At 32.4% G+C, this 20357-nt stretch overlaps 2 protein-coding genes and 1 non-coding gene across 3 annotated transcripts; 1 reads left to right on the forward strand and 2 right to left on the reverse strand.

Annotated features, from left to right (window-relative positions):
* Positions 1-286: 286 nt before the first annotated feature.
* LOC140832639 (E3 ubiquitin-protein ligase CIP8-like) lies at positions 287-3478 on the reverse strand. Its single transcript, XM_073196758.1, is given in 3 exon segments — positions 287-480; positions 2295-2834; positions 2836-3478. Coding segments are annotated over 2 exon segments (1026 nt in total). The 5' UTR covers positions 3331-3478; the 3' UTR covers positions 287-480; positions 2295-2303.
* Positions 3479-9938: 6460 nt separating this feature from the next.
* Positions 9939-10022, forward strand: TRNAL-CAA (transfer RNA leucine (anticodon CAA)). Its single transcript has one exon. It is a non-coding gene; the product is annotated as a tRNA-Leu (tRNA).
* A 7819-nt stretch (positions 10023-17841) lies between these two features.
* Positions 17842-19553, reverse strand: LOC140832640 (thaumatin-like protein 1b). Its single transcript, XM_073196759.1, has 3 exons — positions 19374-19553; positions 18552-19245; positions 17842-18300 (listed from the first exon to the last, which is right to left on the reverse strand). The coding sequence occupies exons 1-3, from the start codon at positions 19429-19431 to the stop codon at positions 18138-18140; spliced, it is 915 nt and encodes a 304-aa protein (XP_073052860.1). The 5' UTR covers positions 19432-19553; the 3' UTR covers positions 17842-18137.
* Between the last annotated feature and the right edge of the window lie 804 nt (positions 19554-20357).

Genomic DNA, 20357 nt, shown 5'->3' on the forward strand with positions numbered 1-20357 from the left:
AGACTAATCTTTGCTACAACCTGGAGAAACACTTGCAGTGTATTCAAACAAGATTTTCGCACGAACATCTCATTTAAAAACAAAAAAAATACCGACATGTGTTTGTTTTGAAATGATTGTACTAATATCTTATACAAAAAATACACAAGGTTCTTCTTATATATCATAGAATCACCCATCAACTTTCCCAAAACATAAGCATCCATGAAATCAGTGTATATATAGTACAGAGAAGACATTCAAAACAATTTGAGGTTCGAAATCGATTATTTCTTGAAAATAAAACATAATAAAGCGGTATCAAACCATCAAATTTATGTACAAAACATCCTCAACATTTGATTACCAAGTTACATGACATGAGTCTCAGATACGGTGGCTTCGCAGCCATCACTACTAATTATTTATCAAATCCAAGATTTCTGCGAATTTTGGATGTTGGCAACTCCAGCACCTAAATCTCTGATGAACATGATCCAGCTAAAATCCTAGCAAAACAGGTAAAGATACGTAAAGCCACAAATTGGTGCGCAAAAATTTAAGAAGCAAGCATTCCTAGAATCAAAATAGAATCCGCATATAAATGGCTATAACATGACATTAATGGTTTCTAGCAAACAGAAATTGAAGATATCATACAGAAGTGCAGAGCCATAGATCATAGATGTTAGGCCTAGCAATGCAAGGCACATGAAGGTGCAGGAGCATTGTATTTCTCAGGCACAAAGTGTAATTAAGGTGAGACACATGCCTCACAAAAGTGAGTAGTCTCGAGGACACGAAGTGCAAGGACACATGCCTCATTAAGGCATGCGCTCAGTGGCTCGTGTCATGGCGGTTCATCGAAGGGCTGAATCTCGAATCATTGAGCCTTGAGCCTAGGGATGGGTATCATGGACTCAACTATATCTAGATCATTTTGTGATATAAGAGAAAATACCACGATCGGTTTATTGTCCTGGGACCATTGCTACAACCACATACATGAGGAAGACACGTGATCGCACTTAAGAAGTCATTAGGCATTTAGGTAACAAACCTCTCTCTGTGTTTAATATAAGAAACCCATCCGTTAGCCTCCAATTATAAATAATAAGTTTTGCATCCTTTCAAGAAAAGTAATTGTGACATATACCTGCCACCAAGAGAATCTATTGAAAGGATAGAAAATCATCAAGTTCCGGGTTCTATAAAAAACCAGTTGTATTCCCGATAACAGGATCGTCTGGTAAAATAATTGAAAATCTGCGTGGTACTCTAATTACAATAGCAAAATAAAACTTAAAATGCAGCCACAAATAAACAATGATTTCTCAATGTCTACTATTCATCTTTAGTCTAGCTTTCACTCTTCTCATGAATTGTTTCATACTTGTTATTGATAAGTTGATGTTCCACCATCGTAAAAACTGGTACTACATTTCATATTTGTATTTATAAGTTGATGTTCCACCATCATAAAAACTAAGAAATAGTACTACACTAACATCTTTTAACAAACTCGGGTTATGTTCATCATTAAGACAGTGAAAAAGTCCTGCATCAACTAAATTTCAATGAAATATAAAATCTTGGGATGACAATACCATCAAGTAATTACAAGAGTTCGATGCTTGATCTCAGCATACATTTGGTACCCGCATTGCAATTTGCACCCATATCTTTGGTAAATTAAATCCTATGCTCTTTTAAGACATCATTTGCCAAATTTCTAAGGAAAAGCTTCATTTACAGCAGTCAACCGAGCACTTCGAAATTGGGAATTTGCAGTCTGTAGTAGGAAAAAATACAGCTACTTTCTAATGCTGGGGGGAGGTCTTTCTTGATCGCTATATTTTTACAAGGAAAACCAGAAAATTTATAAAACTCTTGATATCTAAAACGATTGTTGAATATTAATTCAACTAAAACACAACCAATGAAACAAGAACGAGTTAAATATTTTGTCGTCCATAAAACTGCTCTTAGGCCGCATTTGGATTGAAAGATTTTAGAGGATTTCATTTCAAATTCACATCTCAAATCAATTGCATCTATTTCGTTCAGAATTGGAACAAAGGATTTGAAATACCTTTTATGGACTCAATAATTTTCTTTTCTTGAATTTCAAATCCATTCTTATTGGAGATTTCAAATGCTATCCCAAAACCAAATCTAACAATCCAATCGTACATTCGTACTCTTAAAGTTCGAAGGAACATGAAATGAAACAAAAAACGACAGTATAGGAACTATAAATTTTCAAATCCAAACACAAATATAAAGGTAAATATGGTGACAGTTTAACAGCTTACCATGGAGATTTAATCAAAGGCAGCATTAGGCCTACTCGCACCACTGCCAGAAGAACTTGATGAAACGGTCTTCTTCCTCTCCTCTTCATATTCCGTATCATCCGTGGGCAACTCAAACCTACAAACAGGACAAGAATTCCGCGACCCCAACCATGTTAAAATACACTCGCCGTGATACAAATGTCCACACGGCAATTTCTTCGCACTTTCACCAGCATTCAACAAATCTTTACATATAGAACACGTAAGTGTTTCCTCTTTCTTCTGAATCGATACACTCTCTAATATATCGACCACCCACTTTGCAGCTGGCGGTGCTCCACGCCTCCCTCCGGTATCACTGTCCGCTAGATTCTGAAGCGAGGCTTCATACCCAGCAGCATCCACGTAATCCCTAGGATTCCCTACATACGTTTCGGATTCAGGAACACGTAATCTCAAATCAAATGGATGGTGCTCCAGACCCATTAAAATCTCTGCCCAATCGAGGATTCTATTGGGTCGGCTGGCGGCTCGCGTTGCAAAATCCCTAAGCCGCAGGCCGAAGCAACTCTCGCCGTCTTCTGAGCATTTCATCCGCTTCATCTTCTCCACGCGGCTCAGCTAATTCGTTTTCCGCATCATTCGAGCCATGTTCGGGGTAGTGATCCCGACTATCCACCTCGTCCTCGTCAGTGACTTCAACTGACTGCTCATCATAGTCGTCTTCATCATCTTCGTTATCCCATTCATCGAGCTCGATGCAAAGATAATCTTCCTCTGATGGCTCCGAAGGTGGGCGAGGTGACCCGTTGTCCTCAAGCGCGGTTTGGGAGATAAGTCGTAGGACCTGGACTAACGGGTTTCCGAGAGTGTGGTAATCGGAAATGGATTCCACGAAGCCGTTCTTGCAATCGAAGCAGACGACATCGGGGAAATCTGAGAGGGTTTCAACGGACACGCGTTTGTTGCATTGATAGCACCAATGTTGCGGCTGGCTAGGATTCGACCCTGATGGGAGTTGGTTCGGGGTCGGAGACTGGTTGGATTCGGCCATCGGAGTAAATAATGATATTTGTTTTGTTTTTTTTTAGTATTTATTTCCTAAATTGCTCTGTCTGGTGCATTAATGCCTACTTAATCAATTTTTATATTACCTGGTCCTAAGCTCGATTCTCCTTCTAGTATATGCCTAACCTATTGGCCAATGCCCCCACCATTCAAGTGAACATCTCGCATGTCCTTGAGTTGAGATGGTTTGTCCGTCGTACATGTAATCTCGTCCATGCAAATGTTAAATATCTAAAATTTAACAAATATCTTCTCGTCAAAAAAAAAAAAACACACAAATATCTTAAAAAGATTGGACTCGTTTGTCGTATATTTCATCCGACGACACATGGGTTTGTTTGAAGGTGTCATATTGTCACTCAAGCCAAGTGCTTCAATTGATAATCTATATATCTATACATGAAAAAGCAAATTTTTTATCAAAATAAAAAATTTCCGCTCAAATTACTTATTAAAAAAATACAATATTTAATTAGTTTAATTACATTTTCTTTAAAAAAATTAGTTAAGTGTTCAAAATTATCTATATATATATAAAAACAAAGTTTTTGTCAAAATAGGAAAATTTCCGCTCAAATACTTACTAAAAAATAAATACAATATTTAATTAATTTATTTAATTTTTCTTTAAAAAATTGGTTGAGTATTAAAAATTATCTCTTAAAAAAAATTCCATTGGACATTCTTTCAAAAATATATGTATATTGTATCTCTTGAACTGCCTTTTTAAATTAAAGTAAGAGAGCCCAAGAAAATGTATATTATCCTCAATAATAGAAATGTTTGACATCCAATGCATGCAATTCGAGATTTTCATAATTTGAATGAGTTAATGCATGCTATAGTTATATCAAAAGCACCTATTGTATAATTTTTGTCTCTTGAGATGGCTTATTTGAATTTTAAATTATAAATAATGAAGTGTTCTATATTATATTGAAAATCAATTTTATTATATTTATCTTACTAAATTTATGTACTCTAAAATTGAATTCTAAAATGACCATTTTTTCAGCATCATCTTTGAGTTGAATTTTTCCAAGATGCAATGAATGTTTAAACTTATATTTGTTCATTATTATGAATCACCTACATATGAAAACAACGATAATATTGAAACATTAAGTTTAAAATCAGTCTTTCATGATTGAGAAATAAAAAATATAATTCTTCTATTTGTATAAAATTTTAATTATTACGTATTTGCTAATGTGCTAATTTTCTTCTATATTACAAAGTTTACGAATACATGCTATCATAAAATGTCCCGTAATGGGAAGGATTAAACAAATTCTAAGGGAAGTACGAATCTTATTAGAGAACACCTTATAAAACTTATTGTATTGTTTTGGAATACACAGAATAAATGTTGATAAAATAACTTTTCTGATTTATACAAAAATTACTTATAATCATATATTTCACTTTTCTTTAAGAATAATAGGTTGCCATGTACATTATGAAAAGATCTCGTGGGTAAATCACAGCCTATTTGGATAAAGATATTGATAAAGCAATTGTTGTACTCCCATCAAATATGTCAAAACACGTATCATGTCACAAAATTGTATGTGCATGGAGATTTATACGAAGTTACTGAATTTGAAAAAATATTTCTCATTAATTTTATTGAATTTGATTTAAAAATATTTATTTATCGCATGTTAAAAAATAATAATATATATAGCTTCTCGGAAATTAAAGAATTAAATATGTATTTAGGTTGATGATCGACATCAATACACTAAACACGATAAGCAACATGTCATTATCTTAGGCTAACACAATCTAAAATTTTGATATATGACAGTGATTATCAATCAAAAAAATTAATCGAGTTACGTTGTATTTTAAAAAAAAATCAAAAGTAGCGAAAAATAATTTTTTATTTTTATTTTTGTAAATAATATTATTATTTGTAATTTAAATAACGATTCATTTTTTTTATAATAATTAATTTGTAATAACATCATCCCGATTTAAATACTAGTTATAACTACGACCGACATTTTCCAATTTTTCCTCACACGAGGTTGAAGCAATCAACTGAAACCTTGAATTATCGTCTAAATGAATATTCTAGGTTATAATCAAATACTGGAAACATCGATTCAACAATATTTAATCAAACACACAAACATCGATTCAACAATATTTAATCAAACACACACACACACACACACACACACACATATATATATATATATATATATATATATATATATATATATATATAATCTCTGTTAAAAAAATACGAAGAATCAACTAAAAAATTGAGCTTGAGTTTTTGTACATAATTACGAGAAATTCCCTGTAGATCTTTCGAGTTTGAGCTTATATAAAAAAGAATTGGAGCTCGAAATTATGCCAAATCACAATTCAATTTTATGAAGAACCAGATAAAAGTTCATTTCATTTCACGCAAATTAATTGGCTTCTGGAACCAAATAACTGTACATTGTATTTTAGATACTTGTACACAAACTTTAACTTTGTACTGTAGGGCTGCCAAACACGCACCTTTAGTTCTTTCTTCGAAGGAAAATTGCATGTATTTACACGAGTTTTGATCGGAAAAGGAAAATCGATAGTTTCTATGAGAAAGCTTCGCCGCGAAGTTACTTCGACAGTCCAAATTTACTTCGATTGATCCAAAACCAGAAAGTATATAGGTATCAATAAAGGATCATTGTACGTGTTGCGGAGGGAGGCGGAAACGAACCTGAGACGCCGGCGATTTGACGGCAACTCCATGCCAGCAGATTCCTCCGCGGCACATCTCGTGCCCGTGATCGCGAGTCATCAGCAAATCCGTTGCCTTGCGTGACACATCGTACGTGAGGGTCGCGATCAGGATTGCGGCCACTACCAACGTCGAGAGGATGAGCACGCAGCCGCTGCTGAAGCTCCGTCCCGTCGCCAGACCATACGCCTTCATCACGGCAATCACCACGAGGTAAATCAACGTCAAGTTTCCTACGACTACGTCAGAAATCGTCATGATTCTTCTGAGCGGGGAACCGCGCGTGGTGGGTGTGCTAGATATGAGTGTTAACGACAACATAATCTTGGCAAAAGCAGAGGTGAACGAAATTTATTTTATGTTAGATTTCGATTATCTCTCATTATTCGTTAAATATTAATTATCAACTCTCATAAAAATATGAAAGACCTATATAATATAATGTCTTGAGATAAAAGAAAAACACTTTTAATATAAACGTAGACTAACACGTGAATGAGACGTTTGTTTTATGGTGGATTGTGGACGGTGACGAGTTTAGAAAAAGATCAAGATTTTGGTTTTAATTTTATCTACATCATTTTTAATCTTATATGATTCTATTTATTTTGTAGGGACGGGTTTATTATAATTAGATCTCGAATCCAAATTCTCATTCCAAATTCAAGATCTCAGGTTATATAATTGGTTTAAATCGTAGTGAGAAAATTTCTTTTACACAATATAAGCAAATATGTATGAAACATATTTAAGAATATATAATATAGAAGGAGTTGTTATTTTGGGTATAATATAGAAGAAATGCATCACACAAAATTTGGCTGGAGTTGCCACATATGACTGATGACTATTTACAAGTGTAAATTGTGGTCCATAAACGCAATAAGTTTTGAGTAGGTCTTTTGTGAAATAGGTCTCACGAATCTTTATCTGTGAGACGGATCAACCATATCAATATTCACAATAAAAAATAATACTGTTAACATAAAAAGTAATGTTTTTTCATGATGATCCAAATAAGATATCTGTATCACAAAATACGACCCGTGAGACCGTCTCACTACAAATTTTTGTAATTAATTATATAAATATCTTCGTTAAGCATAACAAGTGTGGGTGGGGACAACCGCTCTTTCCAAGCAAAAATTGCATTTAACAATTGATTGCAACTCCTCCTATCAAAATCCTTGGCCCCACATATTCCAAAAAAATATTCCTTGGTCCACCCTAAGGAAAATTTATAATGAAGATATTTTATTCTAAAATTTGATGATGTGTCCAATACAACTTACAAATATGAGTGACATCTAGATTTTTAATGGAAGCAAGAGGAAATTTGGAGGCATTAGCTTTTTTCTGTATATTGGTGTAATAAAAGGCATGCTTGCATTTGACATTTCTTCGTTAAATTATACTAGACATCTAAAAGTTTATTTTTTAAAAAAAAAATCGATGTTTGGGAATTTGTGTTTGGTCACAAATGCAAGAGAGATATTATACGGGGGTAAGCGAACTGAATCAAGTTGATGAAAATTTTAAGGCTCTAATTTGATATATTTGAGCTTGATTCGAAACTTGAAAAATTAAAATTTTTGGTTCAAGTTCGGTTCGAATCAGGGCTCAAGTTCGAGTTTTGAAAAATAGATTCGAACATTTTTGTGATCTATTTAAACTGTTACTCGAAAAAAAATGGAAGGCTCAATATCTATTTATATAATAATATTATTTGTGCCTGAGTTCAGATCTAAAAAAATATTCAAACATGTTCAAGTTTGGCTCGAATTCAATACATTCGAATACCAGTCAACAATTTTCCGAATTGGCTTGAGAAATGTTAACTGGTTCAATTCATTCACCCTTAATACAGTCGCAAAAGACTTTCTTAATAAATGATGTAATATTCCTGAATTTGTAATCCAACATTGATGTTCTCGTTAACAGCTATCTATTAAAGATCTATATATCATCATATCAATGTCAACAATGTGAGAAAAAAAAATGCATATTGCTGGTTGTATTAAAATACATGATAATGCATTTAATAGTTGGGTGGACCTAAATGTGTGGTTTGATTAGGCTTGAGCCGAAATTATTTATAAAGTAGATGTGGTTTTACTTACATATAAGGTTGGACCTATATGTGTGGTTAGATTAGATCTTTATATTTATTTTGTTATCCCAATCTAATCTCAACCCATATAAGTTGTAAATTGTATATTAGTTTAATGGGTTTTCATATCTACATGTATATATAACCAACTTTTTATATTTATTTGTAATTTTTTATTTCTGTTACCTCGAATATATAATTCATTTTCTACCTTAAGTTGAGATTTGTTTGAAATTTTTTTAAGTTGGATTTTTTAAGTTTTGGATAAACAAATAAAAATCACTTTCTTAATGGCAAAAACTTATGTAAGATGGTTTCACGGGTTGTATTTTGTGAGACGGATCTCTTATTTGAGTCATCCATGAAAAAATATTACTTTTTGAATGCTAATATTATTACTTTTTAGTGTGAATATCGGTAAGATTGACCCGTCTCACAGATAAAGATTCGTGAGACCGTAAAACAAGAGACATACGCTTTCTTAATTTTGTTTTTGGTTTTCTAGATTTTTATAAACAGAGAACCAATCGAAAAACTAAAAATTTAAGCGTTTTAAAAAAATCAATTATTTTAGCTTTATCAGAGCACATTTTAAACACAAAAAAAAAAAAAAACACATCCAAACACATATAAAAATATAAACAAAATTTAAATAAAAAAAATTATCCTCCAACTTTTTAACTCAAACGGAGTCTACTTCTATTAACTAGGTGTTAAAAATTTAAATCATTTTTTATTTTATTTAATAGGGATAAAATGAGAAGTTTGTGTGTAATTTGTTTTTTCATTAATTGTTTTTTGATTTATGTGAAGAAAAACAAACAAATATATATTTATGACGGACAGTATATAATTATGTGATTTTTAATCTAAAAATGTATTCCTATATTATGAATAAGAATATTGAAAAGTTAACTGTTCAAACACTTAAAAATAAATAAAATTTCATTCACGATCATATTATCACTCGATTTTTTTCCAAAAACATTTAATTATTAAAAAATAGTCTAACATTCGCTATTAAAATTAGAAAATATTTATATTATCACATTTAGGATAATAGTATATTAAAATTTGTTATCATTATTTGCAAGATTGATACTCAATTTTTTTATATAAAAAATATAGATAGATTAACTTTATATAAAAGAGTAGGCATCTTATGAGACGGTCTTACGAATATTTATCTGTGAGACAGGTCAACTCTACCGATATTCACAATAAAAAGTAATACTTCTAGTATAAAAAGTAATATTTTTCTATGGATGACTCAAATAAAAAATCCGTCTCACGAAATACGACCCGTAAGATCGTCTCACACAAGTTTTTGTCTATATAAAAAAGTCTCCTGACCCATCTATTTATTATAAATAAAAAAAAACACATAAAATTTAAGCCCTCGATGATAAAATCCTATACCGAGAAAAAAATTTGACGCTATTTCGGGTATCGATTTGAGATTTCGAAGGTCTGAATCGATCTTAAAAATAATAGCGAATCGCGAAGTACAGAAGACTTCAATATCGGGAAATACCATTGATACCATTTGTTCCTTCACACTCTTCACAATTTGTGTTCATGCTGGTTTGAACGGGCTGGGCCGGTACCATGGATTTGGTAAGCGATGAACGGGCTTACACCCAATAAGAAAAGGTTTCCACAAGATGGGCCTGAGCTGAGATTTGTCGGACTAAAATATTTTATATAAAAACTTTTATACATAAACAGAAACCCATGAGCAGTCAGGATGGCCGAGTGGTCTAAGGCGCCAGACTCAAGTTCTGGTCCTCTAACGAGGGCGTGGGTTCAAATCCCACTTCTGACAATTTCTTTTTCTTTTTCTTTTTCTTTTTTAAGTTAAATTCGTCTAAAATTATATTAATTATTTAATACTACATTTTTCATTCGATTTTGTATATGATTCTCGGTAGATATCATAACAAATCAAATGGTGGTTAAGTGACGGAATTAAAATTTCAAAATACAGGAAACACTATGCCAAAAATCACTTTTTACTTCAGATATTATCTGAAGTAATAGGGTACTTAAGTGCCGAAGTATATGGACGTGAAGTAATAGATGTACCTTTTACTTCGCATAATACCCGAAGTTGTAGTATTGAAAATACCGAAGTCTTTTGGCCGGTTTTGGGAGAAAAACCGGTCCAGAATTGGACCGGTGTCGAAGTAATAAATGTGTTTTACTTCATCGATTATAGTGAATAATGAAGTAGTATATCATATAACTTCCTCTTAATTATTATTTAGCGACGGAATTCATGTTCAAAACCGTCGCTATTTTGCGACGGAATTCATGTTCAAAACCGTCGCTATTGTGCGACAGAAGTAATGTTAAATACCGTCGCTAGTGTGCGACGGAATTTATATCAAAAACCGTCGCTGCTTAGCGACGGGGTTCATATGAGTTCCGTCGCTAATATGTTAGGTAAATTAAAAAAAAAAATTAATAAATCTGTGTTATGAATTGGTGCGGTAAAATATAAAAAATTTAATAAATCTGTGTTATGAATTGGTACAATCGGGTAAAAGATAAAAATTTTAAGTATCGTAAAGTGGTAAAATCGTGTAAGAAATAAAAATTTTAAGTGTTGTGAAATTGTAAAATCGTGTAAGTGATAAAAATTTGAAGTGTTGTGAAGTTGTAAAATTGTGTAAGTGAGAAAAAATTTTAATTGTTGTGAAGTGAAGTGGAAGAAATTGGAGAGAATTTGTATGTATTTATAAAGAGTGGTGGAAGAAAATAGAGGGAAAAACAGGCGGAATTGATTTTTTTTGAAAATGGCGACGGTTTTAGTAAAAACCGTCGCAACATTTTAAATCGGCGACGGTTAAAATGGAGGGAAATATAGCCGGGGTGGAATTTTTTTGAAAATGACGACGGTGTTCTTTTAACCGTCGCCAAATTTTTAATCGGCGACGGTTGACTTTAACCTGTCGCTACTTTTAGCGACGGTCAAATAGCAACCGTCGCTAAATATAGCGACAGTTTTTAAAAAACAGTCGCTAGTTTTAAATATGCGACGGTTTTTATTTGACCGTCGCTAAAATTAGCGACGGGTTAAATTAAACCGTCGCCGATTTAAAATTGGGCGACGGTTTAAAAAATCCGTCGCATGTTTTAATCTTTTACTTCACTCAATCGTATTTTCATTATTTTTTACTTCATCAAAATTGATGTGCCGAAGTAAAATATATAAAAAAAATACAGTGAAGCCCGTGTTTTTAAACATCCGAAGTTATTGGTAATATATTACTTCGTAATTTATTTTTGCCGAAGTAACGCCTGGCGAAGTAAAATGTCATTTTTCACATAGTGAAAATGAAAATATATCTATATACTTTTCATTAAAAAAAATTCTACATGCTATTACTATAACAGCAAGTATAACATGTAAAATTCTAGAAAAATATAGTGGGGAAAAATGGAGACTGGCATAGTTCGAAAAGAGAAATGATATATCATGTGTACAATAATGCTTACTTACACGTAGGGGTGGGCGCGGGTCGGGTTTTTGGGTTCAGGTATCCGACAAGTCGAGTACTGAATTTTTCTACCTGACACCAAATTGGGTACCCGACATGATCGGGTATTTTCGGGTATCCGAAAAAAAAAACATTTTGAAATTAAAGTGCATTTGGGATATCTTTGTAAACTCAAAAGCAATATGTTACCGTATATAACTCTCATTGTATATACAACATAACTCTAACAAAAGTACGTTGTCTGAAAAATCGTCATTGGGTCGGAGAAAGATGAATTTAAGGTAAAATATTCAACACAAACACCAGGTGATATCGTGTAAAGAGGAGTCTTCTACTACCCTCACACGTACCTAACATTTTCTTTACATGTAGGCGTGATTCTTGGAATAGAAGTGGGCCACAAGTTTTTTTAAATTAATAACAAGGGTTTTTTGTGAGACAGTTTCATATATCGTATTTTGTGTGACGGATCTGTTATTTGGGTAATTCACGAAAAAATATTACTTTTTATGCTAAGAGTATTACTTTTTATTGTGAATATCGATAGAATTGTTCTATCTAACCGATAAAAATTCATGAGATCGTCTTACAAAATACTTACTTCACATTTTAATATTCATTGTCCGTACGTCCCCCTTTAACCAATTCAGCAGCCCAACATGCAAAAAGAAAAGGGAAAAAGAGGAGCAATTATAGTAATAGATGAAGAGGATTGTGGGTTTGTTTAGGATAAGATTTCACTGAAAGGTCTGTCACTAAAGATTTGGTATTCTGACATTCTATTTGATAAGAAAAGAATGGCCGAAACCGATTCAAGAATTAATGGTTAATGCGGTCACATTATTTAAAAGTAGGCAATTTGTTTTTTTAGATTATATATGTTATTCGTAAATGTTGTTTTTCAATGTGTATTGGATGAATTGATTATTTATAATTTGATGTAAAAATGGTTTAGATTCGACGAAAATATATGACAAAAGAGAAATGGGTTGATCGGTAATTCCATCGTAACTTAAAACATTTTTTAGATAAATTATTTTTGTGGCCATAAAATTTGTATTATTCAACAAATTAATTAGCATCTTGTCCCTTATCATTGAGGAAAAAAGGAATTATTCAGAAATTTAACTGTCCATTTGTATTATTTTTACATATATTAGGGTATTGTCAAAAACTTGTGTGAGACGGTCTTACGGGTCGTATTTGTGAGACAGATCTTTTATTTAGGGTCATCCATGAAAAAGTATTACTTTTTATACTAAGAGTATTATTTTTTATTGTGAATATACTGTAGGATTGACCCGTCTCACAAATTAAGATCCGTGAGACGATCTCACATGAGACTCACTCTTAGGTATATATGAAAGGAAAAAAAGTTAGTGGTTAGTTAGTCATATTTTGAATGTGTGGAAGTACTAATATTCTTTTTAAAAAAACTTTATATAAAAATATATTTTTATATAAAGCAAGGACCCAAGTAAATGTTTTCAAATCTGAATAAAGATTTAATTTTGTGGTGTATACATCATCCGACATAGATAACAGCGTAAAAGGAGAAAAAAGTACCCCAAAAAAATTGCTACTCCAAAATTCACCATTGTCGCAGTTTGTACCAATCTTCACCTTTTTTTTTTACAAAAGCCTAAAGTATCAAAAAGCTTGCTCATCAAAGATTATTTCCTTCACTTTAATTTGACGCTACCGATCACATAAAAACATTAACTTTGAGACTCAATAGCTAAATACATGGCATTGAAATCATAAGCCGGGGTCATAAAGAGCATACCGTGAGTAGGAAGTGGAATTAACACAATGAATTTTTTCATTAGATGTGTCTATTATGGGGTTACGTACCAATCCTTAATAGTTCGTTTGAAACAATACAATAGTTAAAAGATTAATATACTACTACGGGCTTTGATGTTATGTTTTGCTTGAGCTATATTCTACAATAATATAAGCTAACAAAGAGTTAACGAGCTAACGAATCGAACATTCACGAAACAGCCGAAGGAATGCGGTGAGGCTCTTCTCCCAACACGTTTCTACTTCTAGGACTCTATTTTGTAGCTACTTCTAGGACTCTGTTTAAGACTTTCTTTTTTGAAAGGTGTTGGATTCTTAATTTCTAGTTTTTTTTTTTTAAAAAAATGAAATATTCTAATTTAATTTATGCATGGGAAACTCTATCTATATAAGTACGTATATTATATGGTCAAAAAGGAGCCAACATGTTGCTTTATTTACGTGAGAAAGAAGTGACAGATTATTGTATTATCTACTCTTTAATCCAAAATCTTGAATAAATTATAAGTAAGATCACACGCTGAATATTTAATAAATAGCGCTACATTGGGTGCTAATTAATTAAGACAAAAACAAGTATGAGACATGGTCTCACGGTCGTATTTTGTGAGACATATCTCTTATTGGGTCATCCACGAAAAAATATTATTTTTTTATGCTAATTAGAATATTACTTTTTATTATGAATATCGGTAGAGTTGATCCATCTCACAGATAAAGATTCATAATACTATCTTACAAGAAACCTACTCATTAATTAAATAGATAATAATTTACGGTTTCAACTCATTACATTCCTTAAATTTGGCCTAGTTTTGATAATTATAAGATTCTAGTTACCTGGACATAAACACAACTAAATTTCGAATCTTTGATGAATGTATACTTTAATATGTACGAACATACATACACACAAATACACACACACACACACACATATATATAATAGCAACCCACGTCTGTGATAATTCGTATGTGTATATTTATAAATTATAACTGATTTAATTTTTTTGACCGTCAAATATGTTAATTTATTGAAAAACTAATATGTCATTCGTTATAACATGAATCAACCTCGGAGTAAAATTCTCATTATATATATTTTCGACTGGAAGACCGAGAGCTAACTATCGAGACTTTGGACTATCCGGATGAGATAAAGTCAGAAAAAAGTTAAATAGGTTAGATCAACAGCACTGAGACGGTGAGACCTACCTTAATTTGATGGCTGAAGCCAATCAAATAATAGAGAATTATCAGATTATTACTTTTTAATACACGAATTAAAGAAGACTCCAGAAATTATATATCTCAATCAGAGTCTAAGCACAAATATGTTTTTTTTTTCAAAAACATTTCTTAAAACAAAATTATCATATATAGCACAAAAGATCATATATAATAATAATAACCACAACAAATAATAATAATAATAATAATATTGGCAAATGCATGGGTGCCTCGAATTTGTCAAATTTAAAACACAAGACGCCGGGAATCCACTGAACCGGGGTGATATGTGAAAGATGTGTTTCGATTAAAAAAAAAATTACTAAAGGAGGCGACCGCGGGTACAAGTATGCATACATTTGAGCCGTCGAGAGTCACTTATCTCTTGCTGAGTATACTTCTGAAGTAATGCAATACTGTATACATATGTTATTCAGATAAACTACACTGGACAAACTATGTACAACAGAATTACTGGAAAAAATATTCATAAGATAAATCAAATTCATGTTTATTAGTCAAACGTTCGCTTCAACGCTAAATCTAAACTTTTGCATATACATTCTTTGACCTAATAGTTATATGAAATGTAATTATTAATTATATCTAAAGCATTAAAATAATAAATAAATAAATAAACGTTAGAGTGAAGTGTGTAATTAACCTATCGAAAACATTAAAAAAATAGTCGATGAACATAACTGGAAACTTCGTGGATACATTTTTTTCTGATAATGGATGTAAGGTTTAATTTTCCAATTACATGTAATAACTTGTTTCACTCAAAATGTCTATAAATTGCATTTTTAAGTTAGCAAGTCATTGAATCGTCGGAAAGTGCAATTAATTATTTTTTTTTATGGGAAACTGCTTACAAATTGTGAATATCGATTTCGTAATTGAGTCTTTGATTTTATGATTCAAGTCAAATATCAATTTTTAAGGTTAATCGAGTGATATTAATAATTTTATTGAGATTTTTAAAAATTATTTATATAATTATCATATTATACAACATATAAAAATAAATAAAAATATTTATTTGATTTAATTTCTACCTACTAGCAGAGATTTATAAAAATCATTTATATAATTATCAACTTAGTTATACTGATTTAGAACTTGATCATATATAGGGTTTATGATTTTTATATATTGAGGGCAATTAAGTCATTTGTGCTGTTTTTTTTATCATTAAATTAAAATTATCACATCTCATAAAAGAGATATTTTATCTTTGTATAAAATTATTTATCAAGGACCCATGATATTATCACTGTATTTTCTAAAAAGGTACCAAACATGTGATAAAGACGATTATTTATCAATCTGTGTCTTATCCAGTGTACCAAACTATACCTAACCTAATAAAGAGTTAGTCTCATATGAGACCGTCTCACGGATCTTAATCCGTGAGACGGGTCAACCCTACTCATATTCACAATAAAAAGTAATACTCTTAGCATAAAAAGTAATACTTTTTAATGGATGATCCAAATAAGGGATCCGTCTCACAAATACGACCCGTGAGACCGTTTCATACAAATTTTTGTCCCAAATAAAACATATATTTCATTCTGTGCATGGAAGATATGAAATAATTTCAATGAATTTTCTTAAATTTTGTGATGTCTGATAGTACAATAATTGTTGACAAGTTGCTTAGCAATGTCACGAGTCACGACCTTTACCAACTATTAGAAATATGAATTAAATTAATTATAAGATCAATCGTCATTTTATTTAATAACTTATCCTATGAATTATTAAATCCAAAGTTTATCATCGAACGAGTGATGACTCCAATTGATTGTCCCCGAGCACTTTCCACCAAAAGAAGTTAAATAAAAAATTATATAATTTTTTTTATTTTTGCAATTTGATGTTTAAAAAATAAAATGAACCGGAGCTGTCATATTCATCCTTAGAACATAAATTAATTTGATGAATGGAGTATTTCATTTGAACTTAGTTCGATGGGAAAATTATATTTTCAGAATATCTTATTAAATATTTTGTAGATATCGTTTGATACAAGAATAAGATATTAATTAAATTAAATTTACATATATCGTCAGAATTTTTTCATCTGTCTCAAATATTTAATATTTACATATATTAGTTAGTGTCGGCTGTCGACGTAACTATCCTTTGAGATTCGCGATTAATTGCCGCCATGTTTACTAGTACTAGCACCAATTTATTATATTTGTTACATTGATTAGGCTATATTTTTTTAAAAACCCATATTATTTCATCAGATATTTTTCGACCGAATAAATATTTGAATTAATACAATAACATGTAAATCACGTTAGTCAGATAAATTGTATTCGATAAAGATTGTACGACAAACTAAAATTTGTTTATAGAAAGAATCAAATTTCTGACAATTAATCTATCACTCTTCTACTCCATCGAATCAAACACAGATATATAGACAATGTTTTGCTACATAGCAAGTTAGCCACATGATTTTCGACAATTATGATTTCAGTTTCCTGTATATCTTATATTTCCAGTTTCCACCCTTGGATTCAGAGGATCTGGTAGACCACACATTGCATTAACTTATATAAATTTTAATTTTTTTATTATAATTATTTAATCATAAGAAATTAATTTTAATTTAATTTATAAATATGTTAAACGTTAAATAATTTATATTATTTGATTGACTGAAAAACTAGATAAAGAAAGAGGGAGTTGAAAAGATAAAATTTATGTAAAATAAAAATGATAAGATACACCAACATACCACTGAAGGATTTAACTTTAATATATAATATAGATGTAATATTGTTATCATAGAAAAAAAATCATATAAATTAAATATTTTTAAATCGTATTAATAATTATTGTGTCTTCACATTCTTAAATAAGATCATTTTGTTTTTCTTAGTATTTTTTAATAATAAATATTGTTGGATTTTATAGTTTAAATGGTGTAAAATGCTAAAACACTGGCAAAAGATGATGTATCAATCAAATAAAATTTCTTCACTAAGGAGCACGTAAACAAAAGAAATAATTTTTTTTCCCACCAAATTATCTTTATAATCCCTAATCTACCAAATAAATATTCCTCTCATTCCCCATTATCAAAAAAAAAATATGAATTTAATCTAAAAATACAAAATAAAGACTTTAAACGTGTTTTTACCATATTCCTAGTGCTATCTATCTTTCTATCTATCACCAAAACTAAGCAACCTTTTTTTCTGCTCTACTATTCCATCTATTTTTTTGCCTTTCGTCGAGTGGTCTTGTATAGATGACTCAAGCTGATCGAGTTTTTCGTCACATGGGCCCCTCATCTCGGGCCCAGACGATGTAACGAGGCCCACATAACCTCTTCCCCCATAACCCGACAGGATTAGATCAGGTCAGGCCCACTGAAATTACAAAAGATGACGCAAGAGCCCTAATGCCGCAGCGATGACTAGGGCACCACCATACGTGGGCTGTGGTGCACCGCCACTGACGTCCAATGCGCCTTGGTACACCATGGCGCTGTCTATGGGTTGTTCCGATCCATTTTGGCCGGCCGACGAGGATTTTTGACTGCACAAAAAAATGAAGAATTTAATAATAGTTTGTATGTCAGAGATGACAGATACGTTGTGAAATGACCGTTAGTTTTCTGACGGGGGGCAACCAAGTTGTGTCGGCTTACATTAATAATTCTTTTCGTATAAGCAAAATGTGTCGGCGATAATGATAATTACAAAAATGGACTGCTGGTTTCTAAAAATATCACTCGAAAATTATGAATATTTGTTCCTCTTGTGAAATGGGCAATTTGGTAAAAGTACCTGGTGTTGGGTGAAGGGCAAAACATGATGATGTAGTCGGCACCGGTACATGTGAAGGTGCTGGTGGAATCATCGTAAGCGTAGCTGTATGCTTGTGGGCACGCGCTTTTGAACAGCTGGGAGTACTGAGTCGGCTGGCAGGATTGCGGTGTGCCGTACGCGCCTACGCAGCAGTACTCGTCGTTCCCCAATGCCTCGCAAGCGCTCTTGCACGCCACGCGTTCCCCGCTGGAGCTCATCACCTGGAGGGCAGACGGGCAAGCACTGTTCAGATCCCTTATACATCCCGTATTTGTACAGTTCGTCCCGGATCCGCCCTGAGGCACCAACAGCATCGGGATGTTGTACCCGTCCACGAGGCTGACGTCGTAGAAATCTTTCCCCCCGTAGCCGTTGAGGGTGAATTCCGCCAGAGTTGCAGGCGGCGCAGCGCCAGACCCCGCGCATTCCACCTTTCCGGAGCCACAATCCCCTGTGACGCAAGAAAATTTCCCGGTGGAGTCAAAATCGCACTGTGTCCTTCCCCAGAAACGCCCACCCCAAGACGCCGGTGCGCTGATGATTTTCGTTTCGCCTGTTTGCAGAGAGAACCCTGTTGGCTCGAGAGATGCGATACCCGCGTTCGATAGAATGCCTGGCCAGACCGTGAACGCACACTTGTTAACGAATGTGAATGTACCAGCTGAATATACTCCTGTAAGCGGCAAATCATAGAAAAAACTCGCGTCAATTCATCAAAACTGACACAGTCACAACATTAAATTGCCAATTCCCGAAATTAATTAATCAAGAAAAATCTTCATCATTAGTCAATGGAGGTACCTGAGACAATGGAATTTGAGAAAATCAGGAGTACAACATGCAAGTAAAATCTCCCCATAGAAGTGGGATGTCCTTCGACTGATGGATAATACGAAAGAAAAAGAAGAAGGGCTGCGAAGAAAACCTTCTTCCGAAATAAAATGAGAGGAAAGAGATTGGGGAATTTCACAGGCGGTGGCTGAGGGATTTTATAGGCAGCAGCAGGGGGTTTGGTCACCCAATCAATGGTCCAGATCATTTCATGGGAGGGGGAATTTTTTTAAAAAAAAAAAAACCAAGGGCCAAAAAAATTCTGGCCCTTGGATCTGCCCCTGCAGGCACTGCCTGCAGGGGCAGGGTCGAATTTTCCGCAGCAGGGGGAGACTAGTTGGAGGCGGTATGCTATTGCGGGACCCGCCGAGACCGAAGGTGAATTTTCTTGAAAATGCAATGACTTTATATTTCATATTTTTTGAGATAATTACGGAACACTGTACACTCAATTTTTTTACTTCATTTATTATATATTTTAGTTAGTAGAATATTCTAATATAACCTTCTATTTTTTCGATATCATATTAATATTATATCACTATGACATTAAAAATTACTAAAAATAAGAAAATAAAGATATTATTGAGAATTATAATTGAAAATACATAAAAACCAAAATCACAGTAAAATAAAAAATAAGATCAAAAATACAATTCAATAACATAAATAATAATTTCAAATTCATGCACAACTCTATTTTGTATTATATTTTACTTTACATATTTAAATAGTATATAAAAATTTCCATTACTTAACAAATGTTGAAAAGTAAAGATCATTTATACCACATATATTTTTCTTGTTCACAATTTTAATTTTTTAAAAAAATTTAGAATCAGACAAAAACTTGTGTGAACGGTCTCACGGATCGTATTTTGTGAGACAGATCTATTATTTGGGTTATCTATTAAAAAATAATATTTTTTATGCTAAGAGTATTACTTTTTACTG

The sequence above is a fragment of the Primulina eburnea genome, chromosome 5 (genome assembly GCF_022965805.1).
Source record: "Primulina eburnea isolate SZY01 chromosome 5, ASM2296580v1, whole genome shotgun sequence".
Taxonomy (NCBI): Eukaryota; Viridiplantae; Streptophyta; class Magnoliopsida; order Lamiales; family Gesneriaceae; genus Primulina; species Primulina eburnea.